The following is a 17031-nucleotide window of genomic DNA, read 5'->3' on the forward strand; positions in this document are numbered from 1 at the left end:
AATTCTAAAGGAAATGCTCTGATAGTTGGTGGAACTATTTTCCCAATATTCAATTTTGGGACATCTGGTTATAATTTCTTTATCATAACAGTTTTACATAGTCTTATTTCACAGTATCATTCAGTAAGAAGTCAATCGTAAATTTTACAGTTTTTAAAACCAACACAAAAGGGATGCATAACATTTCTGGATTATGTGCTTTTATTTACTTATTTTTTCAGTGCTATTGAAACTATGTACTTTTAAAGTTTAAAATAATTTACGCTTTTAACTATAAAGTCACTTGCAATTATTCCATGTCTTTCAAACAGGTACCAAGTACTTGCTTTTGCTACGGACGCAGATAAAAGACAGGAGACTGAACAGCAAAAACTTGGTTCTGGAAAAAGACTAGTTGTAAGGCCTTTTTTTTTAATATATAAAAATTTCAGTAATTTCATATCTAATCACAGATGTTTGTTCAGCATAAGAATTCCTGGGAAGAAAATTTAAAAAAAATTTATATTTCACCATTTCTCTTTTCTATGTTATTATGTTATTATTTTCTATGTTATTGTTATATCAATGAACAAAGAATTTAGTTGGCTAATATTGAGCAATAGAGACACATGCCTGCTCATAGGTCATAATATATCATATTATAGAGTTTCAGCCCTAGAATTATAGATGTACAGATGGGGTCACTTTTAAAAAAAATTTATTTTTTGTTTTTTTAATTATTTGTTTTCTTTTCCAATCTTAGGAAATTTATTAATATAAATAATCTCATAGGGTCAAAGGAGAAAACCAAATCATTTGATAGAATTCAAAATTCATTTCTTTTTTTTTAATTGAGGTAACTGATTTATAACATTATATAAATTTCAGGTGTACATCATTATATTTTGCCTTCTGTATAGACTACATCGTATTCACCACCAAAAATCTAGTTGCCATCCATCACTGTACACATGTGCCCCTTTACCCCTTTTACTCTCCCTCCACCCACTGCTTCTCTGGTAACTACCAGTCTGTTCTCTGTATCTGTATTTGTTTGTTTTTTTATCTTCCATATATGAGCGAAATCGTATGGTGTTTGTCTTTCTCCATCTGACTTATTTCACTTAGCATGATACCCTCAAGTTCCATCCATGGTGTCGCAAATGGCAAGATTTCATCTTTTTTTTATGGCTGAATAGTATTCCGTTGTTCTTCTTTATCCATTCATCTGTTGATGGGCACTTAGGTTGTTTCCAGGTCTTGGCTATTGTGAAGAATGCTGCAATGAACATAGGGGTGCACGTATCTTTTCAAATTAGTGTTTTTGTGTTCTTTGGATAAATACCCCAGAGTGGAATAGCTGGATCATATAGTACTTCTATTTTTAACTTTTTGAGGAATCTCCATACTCTTTTCCATAATGGCTGCACTATTTACATTCCATATGGGGTCACTTTTAACTGAAGTGATTATAAACTAACAAAATAAAAAGTGGAAATTAAAAAAAAAACCCCTTTAACAGGCAAAAATATTGCTAGTAGTAGGTTTGTGAACAAATACATAAGTAAAAGATAAAAATTCGCAGCTCACAAAGATGAAATTAGCTCAAAGACAAAGGTGGAAGTTTGATAACTTGAAAAGTAGTTTGAAGAAAAGTTGTAAATAATAAATTCGCAGGTTAATGGGAATTAGGGAATAGATGATTGTGAACTCTTCCTTATCCTGAGAACCTCCATAGATAGTAAGACAAAAAATAGAAGGAACTGAAAATTATGATGGAAACAGTAAAGTGAGTTTAAGGACACACATGCAAGAAACTGAGTGAAGAAATAATGTGGAATTTAGAATACTAAGGAAAAAAGAATTATCAGAGAAGACTAATATTCTGTATTAGGATATAGAAGTTAAGAGAGATGGTAGAAAGGAAGACTAACTTGGAAAGAGTCAAGAATGAGATGAAAGCATTTTACTAATGATAGTAAAAGATGAAAGAGCAGAACAAATACAAATATAAGATAATTTTGCACAGAATTTGGAGGCACCATAGTCATTATAGTTAAAGCATAGACTTGCGAGGCAGAAAGATCTTGAGAGCTATACTTAGTACTTATTTTGAACAAGTTTGTTAACCTTGTTAAGTCTCAGTTGCAAAGTGGTGATAATGCCTATTTACAGTGTTACCATTAGAAATATATATAAAGTACTTAGCAAAATGTCTGGATGATGAAGATGACAATGATGATGGTGATCAGATTGTCCTTGACCTCCTCCTCAGTAGTAGTATTCTTCTATTTGTCCCTTATATCCTGAGCTCCAGCCACACGGGGCTTCTCATTGTTCCAAGTATTCCATGACTCTTCTTGATTCTAGTCTTCTGTGTATGGTTTTCCTTCAGTCTAGAATATCCTTCACTCATTTATTTGCAAATATTTATTGCTACTGTTCTGTGCCACACTGAGGATGTATTCTGAAGTCAATTACAGTTGACTGATTTTCCCATTCTCCATTAATTAATGGAGTAAGAAATAGCAGTAGGACTTCCTTTCATTACACCACAGTCACTTGGCAGGACTGTGATGCCATGGAACATTATTAAATCTATTGCAGAGAAACAAATTTATCCAGGGGAATGCATTTAATAAAGTAGTTGTGGGAAGATAGTTAATAGCTGCCTATGTTACTCAGAGCTACCTTTTAACTATTTGTTGATTTTTAATTTAATTCCATTGTAGTCAGAGAAATACTTTGTATGACTTGAATTCTTTTAAATTTATTGAGATTATTCTTATGGCCTAGGAATGGTCTATCTTGGTCAGACTTCAGTGTGCACCTGAAAGAATGTTCATTTTTTGCTATTCTTGGTTGGAGTATTCTATAAATGTCAATTAGGTTAAGTTACATGATAGCATTGTTCAAATCTTCTATATCCTTATTCGATTTTTGACTAATTTCTGTCAGTTATTGAGGGAGGGGTAGTGAAATCTCTGCCTGTAACTGTGGATTGTCTGTTTCTCCTTGCAATTTTATCAGTTTTTTGCTTCACATATTATAAAATTCTGTTATTAGGTACATAAACATTTAGGATTGTTATGTCTCAATAAATGTACCCCCCTTTACTTATTAAATGACCCCTCTTTATCTTTTGCTCTGTAATCTTTGCTCTAAAACCTACTTAATCTGTTAGTAATATAGCCACTCAGTTTTCTTTTGATTAGTGTTATCGTGATATATCTTTTCCCATCTTTTTACTTTTAATCAATTTATGTCTTTTGTACTTCAAGTGCATTTCTTGTAAGCAGCATATAGTTGGGTCTTTTGCTTTTTTATCCCATATGATATGCTCTCCCTTTATTGGGGCTTTTTAGACCATTTACATTTCATATGGCTATTGATATGGGTGGGTTTAAGTCTTTCATCTGGCCATATGATGTCTCTTTGTCCCATCTGTTCCTTGTTTTCTTTTTCCTGTTTTTCTGCTTTCTTTTGGAGTTATCCAATATTTTTTTATGATTCCATTTTATCTTTGTTGGCTTATAAGCCATAAGTTTTTGTTTTGTTATTTTACTGGTTGCTTTAGAGTTAACAGTATATCTCTTTAACTTATCACAGTCTGCTTTCAGGTGATATTATGCTACTTCACATATAGTATAAGAACCATACTTCTGTTTCTCACCTTCTAGCCTTTGTGCTATTGTCATATATTTCAATTTTACATACAATATAAACTCCATATTACATTGTTATTATTTTTGTTTAAATAGTAAATATCTTTTAATGATATTTAAATTATAAGAAAAATATCATATGTTTACCTGTGTAATTACCTTTTCTGGCGCTCTTCATTAATTTGTGTAGCTCCATATTTCCATCTGGTGTCATTTTCTTTCCTCTTGAAAGACTTCCTTTCACATTTCTTTCATTGTGGGTGATGAATTCTTTCAGTTTTTGTATGTCTGAAAAAGTGTCTTTGCCTTTGTGTTTGAAAATATATTCTTTGGGTATAAAATTTTAGATTGACGGATTTTTTTTCCCACAGTACTTTAAGAGGTTGTGCCACTGTCTTCTTGCTTGCATTGTTTCTCATGAGAAATCTGCTTTTATCCTTATCATTGTTCCTCTGTACATAATGTCTTTTTGCTCTGGCTGCTTTTCAGATTTTCTCTTATCACTTGTTTTTAGCGATTAGATTATGATGTGCTTTGTGTAGTTTTCTTTTGTTTCTCTTTTTTTGTGCTTATGATTCGTTGAGTTTCTTGCATCTGTGAATTTAGTTTTCATGAAATTTGGAAAATTTTGGATATTAATTCTTCAAGTATTTTTTCTGTCCTCCATCTTTTTCCTCTCCTTTGGAGACTTCAACTATACATACATTTAGGCTACTTGAAGTTGTCTCACAGCTCACAGATTTTCTTTTCATTTTTTAAAAATTCTTTTCTCTCTCTTTCTCATTTTGAATAATTTCTACCTCTGTGTTTTCAAGGTCACTAATCTTTTTTCTGTAATGTCTAATCTGGTATTAATTTCCATCTGGTATAGTTTCCATCTCTACAAGTTCAGTTTTTTTTTTATGTCTTCCATGTCTCTACCTAACTTTCTGAAAATATAGAATACAGTTATAGTAATTGTTTTAGTGTCTTTGCTTTCCAATTTTAACATCTGTATCAGTTTTGAGTCAGTTTTACTTGATTTATTTATCTCCTTATTGTGGATCACATTTTCCTGTTTCTTTACATGCCTGGTAACTTTTTATAAGATGCCAGATATAGTCAATTTTACTTTGTTGGGTGCCAGATTTTTGTGTTTCTATAACTGTTCTTGTGCTTAGGCCTGGGATGCAGTTAAGTTACTTGGAAACAGTTTGATCCTTTTGGGTCTGGCTTTTAAGACTTGCTAGGTGGGACCAGAGCAGTGCTCATTCTAGGGCTACTTATTCCCCACTTCTGAGGCAAAACCCTTTGGAGTGCTCTGCCTAGCTCTCTTTGAATTATGAGGTGTTCCAGTCTGGCTGGCAGGCATAGGCAGTATTCCAGGCCCTGTGTGAATGCTGGGCACTGTTACTTCTAATCCTTTTGGGTGGTTCTTTCTCTGGCTTTGGGTAGTTTCCTTACATGAATGTGCTGATAAGTATTCTACTAAATTATTTGAGAGGATTCTTTACAGATCTCAGAGTTCTGTGCCTGTGCTACACTCTCCTCTTTGGCACGCTGTCTTGCGAACTCTAGCTGCCTTGATTTCTCTGCACTCTCAGCATCCATCTCCTCAACTCAGGGAGTCTGCTGGGCTCTGCTTGGCTTCCCCCTCCCTATGCTGCAGCCTGAAAACTCTCTCCCAGCTGGAGCAATCATACCACTCACCTCATTTGCTTTCTGTCTTTAAGAGACTGCTGTCCTTTGTTGTCTGATGTCCAGTGCCTTGCAAACTATTGTTCTGTATATTTTGCTCATGTTGTGGTTGTTTCAGGTGGGATGTTAAATTCTTTTCCTATTGCTTCATCTTGGCTGGAAGTTGAAGAATTTTTAAATTCTTGTTCTTAGTAAACTTCTGTGTTTTTTTGAGACTCATTAATTCAGAATGTGGTGTATTTCCCTAAGGGAAGTCATAGAGAGTGGCACTCAGTACCTGGTGAATTGAAAGTTTTTAGCAACTGGATCTCAGCCCATGGCCTCAGATACTTGATTTACCTGTCCTCTCCAAATGAATTGTCATCTCTGAGTCAGGGACACATCAGCCCAAGTTATAGACACTGATATATAATGCTAGAATGCCAGCCCATTAAAATGTAATGAGAAATGTAACTGCCACAGGCTAACATTCATGTCTTGTGTCCAGTGGAATCTTTTCATATAGATAAGCTACACTTGAACTAAATGGTAGTCAAATGATTTCTTGGGTTAAATTCTAATTCAAATTAAGACAGTCTGGTTCATTCACCTATATTCACTATGCTGTCTCACTTCTCCAGATTGTTCTTATATACACACTGACAATATTTGTCTCTCTGACCAGCCACATTTGTATTTCATACCTTCTTCAGATATTTTAATACCTAAAGTAGATAGATTAATACCTAAATCATGTCTCGATGGCCAGAAATCCATCTGTATCTTTAATGTGACTTTTCATATCTCTTCTCTGACCCATTATTTATTGATTATAGTCTAACTTTGAGGGCAATCTTATTTCCTCTTTGTCCAGATATTTTTGTGCAGATATCTCACTGTCACTGCCATATACAATATATGCTTGTCAGCCAATGTTTTTCAAAATAGTATCCCTTTGCTCTTTTGTGTTTTCTTGATTTGGAAATATTAATTGCTTGGGAGCTGAGTTCTGAAAAACTCTTCCTTTACATGTCCATTTTACATCCATTCTTTCATTATTTTAAGAAGCATTTATTAAACATTGACCATGTTCCAGAGATGAGTACCCTGGAGTGGCTCCTATGTGTAGAGGATCCTGTCTATATTACTGATTATTAAATTTGATTTGCAAAGTAAACACAAGAGATTTCTTATGGAAATTTTTCAGTGAAGTAGGTAACTTCATTATGAGTATATATCTATATATTTTAGCAAGCCATGGTCCCTCTTCCTCCCTGATAGCACTTGTGTACAAGCAACTCACTTTGCTTGGGGCATTTTCCCACCTTCTCCTCTACCCACTTTTTTTCCCTCCATTTATTGAGGTATAATTGACAAGTAAAAATTATTTATATTTATGGTGTACAATGTGATGTTTTGATATATGTATGCATTGTGAAATTATTACCAAAATCAAGATAATTAATATATCTGTCACCTCATAAAGTTATTTTTTTTTAATGGTAAGAATATTTAAGATCTACTCTCTTAACAAATTTCAAGTATACAATACAGTATTACAACTATAGTCACCATGCTGTACATTAGATCTCCAGAACTTATTCATCCTGTGTAACTGAAACTTTGTACTCTTTGACCAGTATCTCCCTATTCCCCCTATCCCCCAGACCCTGGCAACCACCATTTACTCTTTGCTTTCTATGAGTTTGACTTTTTTAGATTCCACATATAAGTGAGATCATGCAGCATTTGTCTTTGTGTGCCTGGCTTATTTTACTTAGCAAAATGTCCTCCAAGTTCATCCACGTTGTTACAAGTGTTAGAATTAACTTCTTTTTTTACAACTAAATAATATTCTATTCTGTGTGTGTGTGTATATATATATATATATATATATATATATACACACACATACACACCACATTTTCTTTATCCATTCATCCACTGATGGACACTTAGATTGATTCCATATCTTGGCTATTGTGAATAATGCTGCAATGAATCAGAGAGTGCAGCTAATTCTTCAAGATACTGATTTCATTTCCTTTGGATAAATACCCAGAAGTGGGATTGCTGGATCATGTGTTAGTTCTATTTTTAATTTTTTGAGGAACCTCCATACTGTTTTCCATAGTGACTACACCAGTTTACATCCTCACCAACAGTGCACAAGGATTCCCTTTTCTCGACATCCTTGCCAGCATTTGTTACCTCCTGTCTTTTTGATAATAGCCATTCTAACAGGTGTGAGATGATGTCTCAGGGTGGTTCGATTTGCATTTCCCTGATGATTAATGATGTTGAGCATTTTTTCATATACCTGTTGACCATTTGTATGTCTTCTTTAGAGAAATGTCTATTCAGGTCTTTTGCCTGTTTTTTAATCTGTTCATTTTCTTACTACTGGGTTGTCTGAGTTCCTTACATATTTTTGGATATTAACCTTTTATTGAATATATTGTTTGTAAATATTGTCTCCCATTCCACAGATTGTCTCTTCACTCTGTTGTTTCCTTTGTTGCACAGAAGCTTTTTAGTTTATGCAATCCCATTAGTCTTTTTTTTTGGGTGAGGAAGATTCACGTTGAGCTCACATCTGTTGCCAATCTTCCTGTTTTTTTGCTTGAGGAAGATTAGCCTTGAGCTAACATCTGTGCCAGTCTTCCTCTATTTTGTATGTGGGTTGCCGCCACCTCATGGCTTGATGAGTGGTGTGAGTCTGTGCCTGGTATCTGAATCCGTGAGCCCCGGCAGCTGAAGCAGAGTGTGCTGAACTTAACTACTATGCCATGGGGCTGCTCCCTGATTAGTCTGTTTTTGCTTTTGTTTCCTGTGCTTCAGGGTCATATCCAAAAATCATTGCCCAGACAAATGTCAAGAAGCTTTTCCCTGTGTTTTCTCCTAATAGTTTTACAGTTTCACGTCTTACATTTAAGTCTTTAATCCATTTTGAGTTGATTTTTGTATCTGGTGTGAGATAGGAGTCCAATTCATTCTTCTGCATGTGGATATCTAGTTTTCCCAACTGGATATTTTACATTTATTGAAGAGACTGTCCTTTCCCCATTGTGGGTTCTTGGTGCCTTTGTCAAAGATCATTTGACTGAAAATGCATAGATTTTTCTGGGCTTTCTATTCTGTTCCATTGGTCTACGTTTCTGTTTTAATGCCATTGCTATGCTGTTTTGATTACTATAGCTTTGTCGTATATTTGGGAATCAGGTAGTGTGATGCCTCCAGCCTTATTTTGTTTTCTTTTTTTGTGAGGAAGATCAGCCCTGAGCTAACATCCATGCTAATCCTCCTCTTTTTGCTGAGGAAGACCAGCTCTGAGCTAACGTCTATTGCCAATCCTCCTCCTTTTTCTCCCCAAAACCCCAGTCGATAGTTGTATGTCATAGTTGCACATCCTTTTAGTTGCTGTATGTGGGACGCGGCCTCAGCATGGCCGGAGAAGCAGTGCGTCGGTGCGCACCCGGGATCCGAACCCGGGCCGCCAGTAGCGGAGCGCATGCACTTAACCGCTAAGCCACGGGGCCGGCCCAGCCTTATTCTTTTTGCTCAAAATTACTTTGGCTATTCGGGATCTCTTGTGGTTACATACAAATTTTAGGATTGTTTTTTTCTATTTCTGTGAAAAATGCCATTGGAATTTTGATAGGGATTTGAATCTGTAGATAGTTTTGGGTAGTATGGACATTTTAACAATATTAATTCTTCCAATTCATGAACACAGTATATCTTTCCATTTATTTGTGTCTTCTTCAATTTCTTTCATCAATGTTTTATAGTTTTCAATGTATAGATCTTTTAACTCCTTGGTTAAATTTATTATGAGTATTTTTGAACCACTGAATAGCTACTATCATCTGGTAAAGGATGAGGCAAAACCTACTAGAGTCTATAAAATATCAGAAGTATGGTCATAGCCAAAAAAAAAAGTGAGTGAAGATTAGCCAAACTTTATGTCTGCTTTGTCACAATGTAGTTTCTTAGTTGTATTGTTATGAAAATGACTGAAATATTCTGTTTTTAGCAACTAAATTCATCTTAGGTTTTGCTTTGCAGGTGGATTGGACTCTAAATATTGGAGAGCAAGCCCTTGATATATGTGTTGTCTCTTTCAATCAGTCGGCATCTTCTGTTTTTGTTCTTGGTGAAAGAAACTTTTTTTGCCTTAAGGATAATGGACAAATTCGATTCATGAAGAAACTTGATTGTAGCCCAAGTTGTTTTCTCCCATATTGCTCAGGTGTGTAGAAAGATTTTCTTTTATCTTTTCCATATGTCAAGGCTGTGTTATATACATCTGAAAAAGTCACACTCACAAACATATATTTTAAAAATCTAGGAAAATCGTTCTATACTGAATGTGTAATGGAAACTTTAACTTTTAAAGTTTGAATAGAAGTTTGATATAAATCACACATTTGGTTTTGTCAGTCATTTTACTTTGTACAAAATGACTTGTAGAATTGGCCTCCAGTATGCGTTAATGCTTTCCATAATGTGCTTGCAAGAGAACATCAGACTCTATTTTCATAAGCAGAATGGAGCATAGTAATGTCTAATAGAATGACTCATCTGTAGTGAATGCTTAAGCTCATTAGCTTAAATGTGTTAAATATTAATGAAATTCACGCTTTCTAGATGAAATGCAAAAATGTTGGCTACTCTCTAGTTACAGTTTCCAAGTCTGTAAAATGATTCTTTTTCTTTTTGATATTGGTAGCTTACAGTTGAAAAATAATGTTTTATTAAAATCTTTATGCATTAAGATAAAGATATGAGTATTAGTTTGTATCATAAATATCCTAAAAGAGAAATAATATTCTGTTGCAATGACTGTTTTCTTATCATCCTCTTTATCTTTAACCTACAGTTTCTGAAGGAACAATAAATACTTTGATTGGAAACCATAATAACATGTTGCATATTTATGAGGATGTGACACTGAAGTGGGCCACTCAACTTCCCCACATTCCTGTGGCAGTAAGAGTGGGCTGTTTGCAGTAAGTGATTTCATTTAACATAGTTTTTTTTAGAGAATCTTAGTCAAGGAATTTTCTAGAAGTTTTATGAAAAAATGGCAAGTGATTTTACTAGAAAATGACAAGTGACATTGTAGTGTGAATGTCTATAATAGAAATAACTTAAAATATAACTTTTATTGAAAAAGGATATAAAAACACCCTAACTAGCAGCATTAATCATTTTCATTTAGTGTCTCTAGCAAGATATCTTTTGTATATTAAAGATTTCAAGAAAATGGTTTGCTTGATAGTTTCCTTAAAATAGAAAAGGATTTCTTCAGGCATTTGATGGATCCCATTTACAGATCATTTATTGATAGACTATGAGAATATTACACTTAAGAACTTGTTTCAGACCTTATTATGTCAAGTGATGCAGAATTGCTAGTGATTATGTGTTTGAGACAAGTTTAGATTTTAAATAGGGCCACTTTGCATTCAAAATGAAAGACAAAGTCCGTATCTTAACACTAAATTTACAAAGTTTTCAAAAATGAGAGAAATGAGACATCTAAGTGTGTAATTTTTCTAGGTTATCAGTATAAAAGGCAAGATCCTGGCAAACTCTTTTGCATCTCAGATTATGTTTAGGAATTGTAAATCTCAGTAAATGTGTAGAAACACAACTTTCTATAAAGCTTCATAGATTCCCAGGTCTGTTCAGTTCTGCTTACTTAGATCATTTTATTACGCATTTAAAAACCATATGTACGATTCTTCAGTGACACCTATAGTATCTGATCAGTATGACTAATCCCCCAAATTAAGAAGTTGAGTGTGTAATATTATTGTTGGAGCTGAATAAAGGATATTCATATTTGCATTGATGGTTAATCTAAAACTTGACAATTGGAAAAGTGAAAACAGTGTTTTGAAAACATTGAATATTTTTAAAAGAAGTTGCTTTCTCACGTTTTATGAGAAAATACTGTCATATAATTGTTGTGCACTTAACACAAATTATAGTTATTTTGTATCTGAAGAAAAATTAAAAATTTTGAGTTTGGCTTTTGCATTGTCCACCAGATGGTCTTTTAAGTTTAACGAAACACTCAGACTCGCAGGACATTTTGCATCAGATTTACTCAGGAGGATTTAGAACAGGAAAAACATCTTGCCAGCAGGGCAACATCACGTATTTCTCTTCTGGGAGAGTAATTCTCTCAGCAGTTCATATATCCATCTAAGAGCTGTTCTCTTTGGCCCCCCAAGTGACAGCTCAGGTGCAAGAAGACAGATCCACATTGGTAGGTATGCGGCCCATCTTGGCTGATAGTCTCCATGCTCCTCAGGAGCCAATATCTTTAAATACTAAAAAGTCATTGTGGTTTTTGTGTGTATGTGGGGCATGGGAGACCGATGGATAGGAAGACCTTATTGAAAACATTTAGTTGAAATACTTATCTTACATATAAATTTTTTACAAGGAATGTGCCTATTTCAAGAGTCAGTATACTCAGGGAAGCTCAAAGATATGGCTTCTCAGCAAATATTTATGGTTAATTTATAGTTTCTGGTCCAGATGTAACTTTCAAGTCATGAGTCCAATAGTAACTGAAATTATTATGAGTAAAAAATCGAATTTCCGTATAGTGTGCATCAAGATACTTATGTTCAAAAGTAGCCTGTCACATCTAAACTTAGGTACTTGTGAGTGAAGCTTCCTATTTCTCATAGATTTTCAAGATCATAATTATAAACAATTAAATGCAAATATTGCCATTAGTGTTTTCCACAGTTAATTAATGTTTTGCAATAAATTCTAATTATTCAATAGAAGACTTTTCTTATTTTTATATACTTTAACATAAAAGTATAGGATTAGATTGTTTAAAAAAATTTCATTGCAACTTACAGTAGAATTTTAAAAGTGATTATTACTGACTTAGCTATATAGCATGTTTATATTTAGAAGTTACTATTTGAAATTAGAAGCACTGAAATAATTTTGCTCCTGCTTTTTATTACTTTTAGAGTTAAACTTTTTTGATAAAAGCTTCCTTGGCTGAATGTGTTTATTTGTCAAGGAAATTGCTGCTATTTTAATATATTTCTTTTCAATGAATGAGAAATATTGGATTTGGATCAAGTTGATGCAATTATACTTAATAACAGCATTTTGCTCAGAAACTGAGATGCTTTATTTCCTCCCACACTCCTCTACTTGGCAGCCCTAGTCCTCTCTACCTTGTTTATTATAAACCAATTCTAAATCTGTCTGTGTTTCCTTCTTTCTTTTTAGAGTAAATGGCATTCTTGATTAGATAGTGTTCTTTTAGTTTAATTATTTTAATTTTTGTGGATTAGACTATGGGAATATGAAATAAGTACTATACAGGTTACAGAATCAGAAGAGCCTGAATGTGATAATGTTCTTTAAATTCTTAGCTATTACTGTTTTCCTCTCATTTCACAAAGTAGCTATGGAAGTCTGCCGAGTATCTTACCTCTGCTGTAGTCAGTTTCCCAAATGGCATATAAAGATCATCATTTATCGGTAACGTTATTCTCTCTAGAGATATTAAATATACCCATAAGTGGAAGTCTACTTGAATGAACATTAGTGATGAGGACCTTTCCAAACTTTAGCTGGCAGCCACAGCCATAGTGCTTTAAAATCTTATTGCAGCTCATTTTTTAATATAAACAATTTGGTCTAGCACTTCAGTGTTTTTCTTCCTAGGCTATATCCACTATAGTAACTTATTATAACTTCAGTATTTAACATTTTATTCTTTAGCTTTCATTGATATGGTATTCTTGACCAGAATATTTCCCCCATTTCTTCTCTGGATTTTCAAATTTCTCCTATCTTTGAGTCCTAACAAGTCACATAAATAAGCCTTCCCTCTCTACATCCACGCTGGTCCCTTTCTTCTTGTATCATGTTGGTGACTTCTCCCCAACACACTCTTTTAAAGTAGGGACCTTTTCTACTTTGGCATATCACACTGATTAATCAGTCAGAAAGCTGAACATATGGTTTGTCTTGGTTAGTGCCTGTGGAGTCGATTCTGATTCCCAGTGATGCACTGTGCAGCAGAGCTGAACCCCGCCTGCTCTTTGTGTGTCTGTATCAGACCATGCTCTGCAGCTCTTCATAGGGTTTTCATGGCCAATTGTTGCTGGGGAGAGAATTATGGACAACTTGATTTTTGTTCTGTTGTAAATAACTAGTTCTTTATGTCTGGTTGCTCGTAGAATGTTTTTCATTTTCTCTGTAAATGCCACATTTGCCATTATATATTTGTATGATATTATTTTCCTTGTTTTAATTGGGAATGTAATGAATTTAATCTGTTTAAACATTTGTTTGGCTGCTGAACCAAGTTTCCTTACGTCATATCTTTGATTATTCCTTCAGTTCTGTTTGGTGTAGTCCATCCTTCAGGGAAACTAATGTCTTTTTATTGGCTATTTATTTTCTGTTCCCCATATCTGCTATCTTCTTCTTCATAATTTTCATTTCTTTGTCATTTTTTCCCGTTTTCTGGGAGAGTGTCTGAATTTTCTGTTCTGTATCACTGGTTTGAGCTTCCACAGCATTGGTTTTGCTCTTTTCTATGTCTACCAGTAGAGACTTTTTTAGTCTACTGAGGTGATATCTTTCTCCTTCCCACATACCTCCCACCTCCTGCATCTTTGGTATTATTAACCAGCATAGTACATGGCAGGCTACAATTCCCATGATGCACTTGTACCAGGTACATCTTACTCTGAAACATGTTCATAGTGTTTATTTTGGGACTCTCTCGAGCGTGTAATGTGCTACTATTAATTTCTGTCCTTTACTTGGCCAGTTGTTTTGTAGAGTTTGTTACCTCTGTATGGATGTAGCTAGAGAGTATAGAGGGGCCAAGGGCAGTTGTAGAGGTGGGAAAGGTTCAGACGGATAGGGATAAAATACATTGCTTCCATCATGGGTCAGATTTGAAATAGTAATAGATGTCTGCATAGTTTTTTTTTTTTTGATGAGAAAGATTAGCCCTGAGCTAACATCTGATGCCAATCCTCCTCTTTTTGCTGAGGAAGATTGGCCCTGGGCTAACATCCATGCCATCTTCCTCTACTTTATATGGGGTGCTGCTACAGCATGGCTTGACAAACGGTGCATCCATGCATGCCCGGGATCCGAACCTGCGAACCCTGGGCCGCTGAAGCGGAGCGCACGCACTTAACCACTACGGCACTGGGCTAGCCCCAAAATGTCTGCGTGTTTTTATGGTTTGTGTAGAAGCTGGGTTTCTGAACCAGACTGCGGCAAGGATTGGGATTAGGGAAGAAGAATGAAACATCTTCCTACCTTTGTTCAGGTGGTCTCTATGTAGTGAAGCTGGGGTGTGAGATCAGCTAAAGCTGCATTTTTGGTTTCATCTACCTGATAATTAGTCTAAATTTGTTTTAGGTTTTGGATTTACAGTTTATGGGGTTGTTTTCCTCTCTCTCCTCCTCCCTTTCTCCCTTTTTCCAATGATTTTTGTGCCTATCTCTTTGTCTTTTTTCAGTTTTCAGTTCCTGCATGGCTGTTTTAGTTAGCTATTGGAGATTGCATTGAGGGCTGTTGCCATATTGAATTGAACATTTCAGAAGAGCCTTAGGATCATATTATTAAATTGCAGAAAAAAAATCTAATTGGGAATTGGATTGGAATAACACAGAATTTAGGAATTCTTTTGGAGAATTGGCTTTATTTCCAGTTCTGACTACCTTTTAATTTCCAAAAATAATTTCCATTCAAGTTAGATATTGAGTAGTATAGTGTTTTTTTTTTTTTTTGAGAAAAATTTAAAAATAAAATGTCAACCTTTTAGAAAGATTTGGTCCTTGAATGATGGCTGAGTTCTTGACTTTACACAGAAAATCTTACTGTCTTTAGTAATCCTACTGTCCTCCCTGCCCAATTAATATTTGGTCTTATTTTGTGCAGTATTCATTATAGTTAAATTCTAGTTCAATGAAAGAATTTGCATGCTTTCATGAAATTTGATGTAGTGAGTTTTGACATTAATATGATTATTTTCTTAATTTTCCCTTTTCCCCATCAAAATGTAGTATTTATATTCTTTTGGTGATTTTTTAGAAATTGTACTTTTGGTTGTAACTGATGCTTTTGGTGTAGTGATTAAATTAAATTTAATTTATTATACTTAAATAAACTTAAGTTTAATTTTACTGTGTTTAAGCTTACTGAATTGCAGTGTTTTCACCATTGTTTTTCCTGAGAAGTCTAGCTCCTTTCTCCATTTTTTGTTTTGTTTTGCCTTTTCATTCTTTTTGGGAAGTCAAAAATATCTTCTGTATTAATAGTGGTAAATCAGTTTTAAAGAAACCCACTGTGACTTAAGCAGTGTAAGATTATAATTAAATTTTTAACCAGAAATATTAAATAGGGTGAGAGACCCTTTACCAGAAAAGGGAGGTCTTCAGTTTGGGGCTGGGTGGGCCTGCTAATGCAACACGGTAGATTATAATTTAACGTGAGGAGTTGTGGGGGAAGGAAGAACAGAATGTATCATATTTGGTGTGGTTTTTCTTCCTCTTATTGTTGGTACCTCAGTAACCATGGTTTGGACAAATTGTTTTTATCAAGTCTATTGAAGCTTTTTTTGGGTAAAATGAATTGCATTATTTTTGATGGTCATCATTACCTGCATGCACGTATTTCCATTGTGTGAGGTCAAGGTCTTTAATGAAGTGATCTTTAGATTTTATATTGATTGTGTTTTACATTGGTTGAATAAGAATTGTGCTTGTAATGTCCCTATAGCCTTGTGGCTAAGCCATTGTTGATATATGGCCTGTCATTTGGTATGCTACTTTTATGAACTGCTATATCACTACTTTTATTCACGAGGAAAAGACTTGCAGTAATCTTGTAAATAAATTTAAAAGCCATATCTTTATTGTTATTTGTCACTTGGGGTTATAACCCTCAGAAAAACTCCTTATGAACGTTAGAAATCTTCTGCTTGGTCTCATGTTTTCATTATCATTTTATTTTTTATGTAATGTAAAATACAGCATCCTCCATTCTCATGAAAAGTTTAATAGTAATTACAGTTCCAGATTGTTTGACTGTGTTACATTCCATAGTAAATCTGTTTAATTTGCCTGCCAGAGATTTTAGAAACACTGTATAGCCAAGAATAAGGAGTTGCACTTAGAATGCTAGATGGGTTCATACTTTTCTGTTTTATAAATTAAATGTTTCAATGGTAGAATTCTCCTTATTACCATGTATTTCCACTGAAAAATTTCTTTAGACACACTGTCATTGAAACTGTGAACTTCTCTTAAAAATGAAGCTCTCAATCTCAAAGAAAATAATCTATATGGAAAGTCCTTTTGTGTTTTGAGTTTAGTTCTCTATCCCATAAGGGATATAAGGGTTAATTTGATAGTGGATATGGAGGGTAGCGGGGGAATCAGTTGTTTAATAGAGTTGTAGCCAGCAAGAAAGTGTTTTGCTTTTCACTAGTTATGGTGGGTGTTTCCTTTTAGTAAGCACATATCTCCTTGACTCTCTGGTCCTGGAGATCATTTGTATCAGGTTGGTGACTTGCTTTCATCTTTCTTTTTTTTTTTTTTTTTTTTTTAAAGATTTTATTTATTTATTTTTTTCCCCCCAAAGCCCCAGTAGATAGTTGTATGTCATAGCTGCACATCCTTCTAGCTGCTGTATGTGGGACGTGGCCTCA

The 17031-nt window shown here is 34.4% G+C and overlaps 1 protein-coding gene across 4 annotated transcripts in view; it reads left to right on the forward strand.

Moving 5' to 3' along the window:
* BBS9 (Bardet-Biedl syndrome 9) overlaps window positions 1–17031 on the forward strand; it is a 444049-nt gene that overhangs the window by 124460 nt on the left and 302558 nt on the right. For all 4 annotated transcript variants that reach the window (XM_087429458.1, XM_087429462.1, XM_004418838.3 and 1 more), the window contains exons 7-9: window positions 312–396; window positions 9369–9552; window positions 10183–10312. In XM_087429458.1, the coding sequence (XP_087285584.1) occupies window positions 312–396; window positions 9369–9552; window positions 10183–10312 (399 nt within the window). The remainder of the gene's footprint in view (window positions 1–311; window positions 397–9368; window positions 9553–10182; window positions 10313–17031) is intronic.

Source organism: Ceratotherium simum, chromosome 1, assembly GCF_057802395.1.
Source record: "Ceratotherium simum simum isolate JZ-2026a chromosome 1, ASM5780239v1, whole genome shotgun sequence".
Classification (NCBI taxonomy): domain Eukaryota; kingdom Metazoa; phylum Chordata; class Mammalia; order Perissodactyla; family Rhinocerotidae; genus Ceratotherium; species Ceratotherium simum.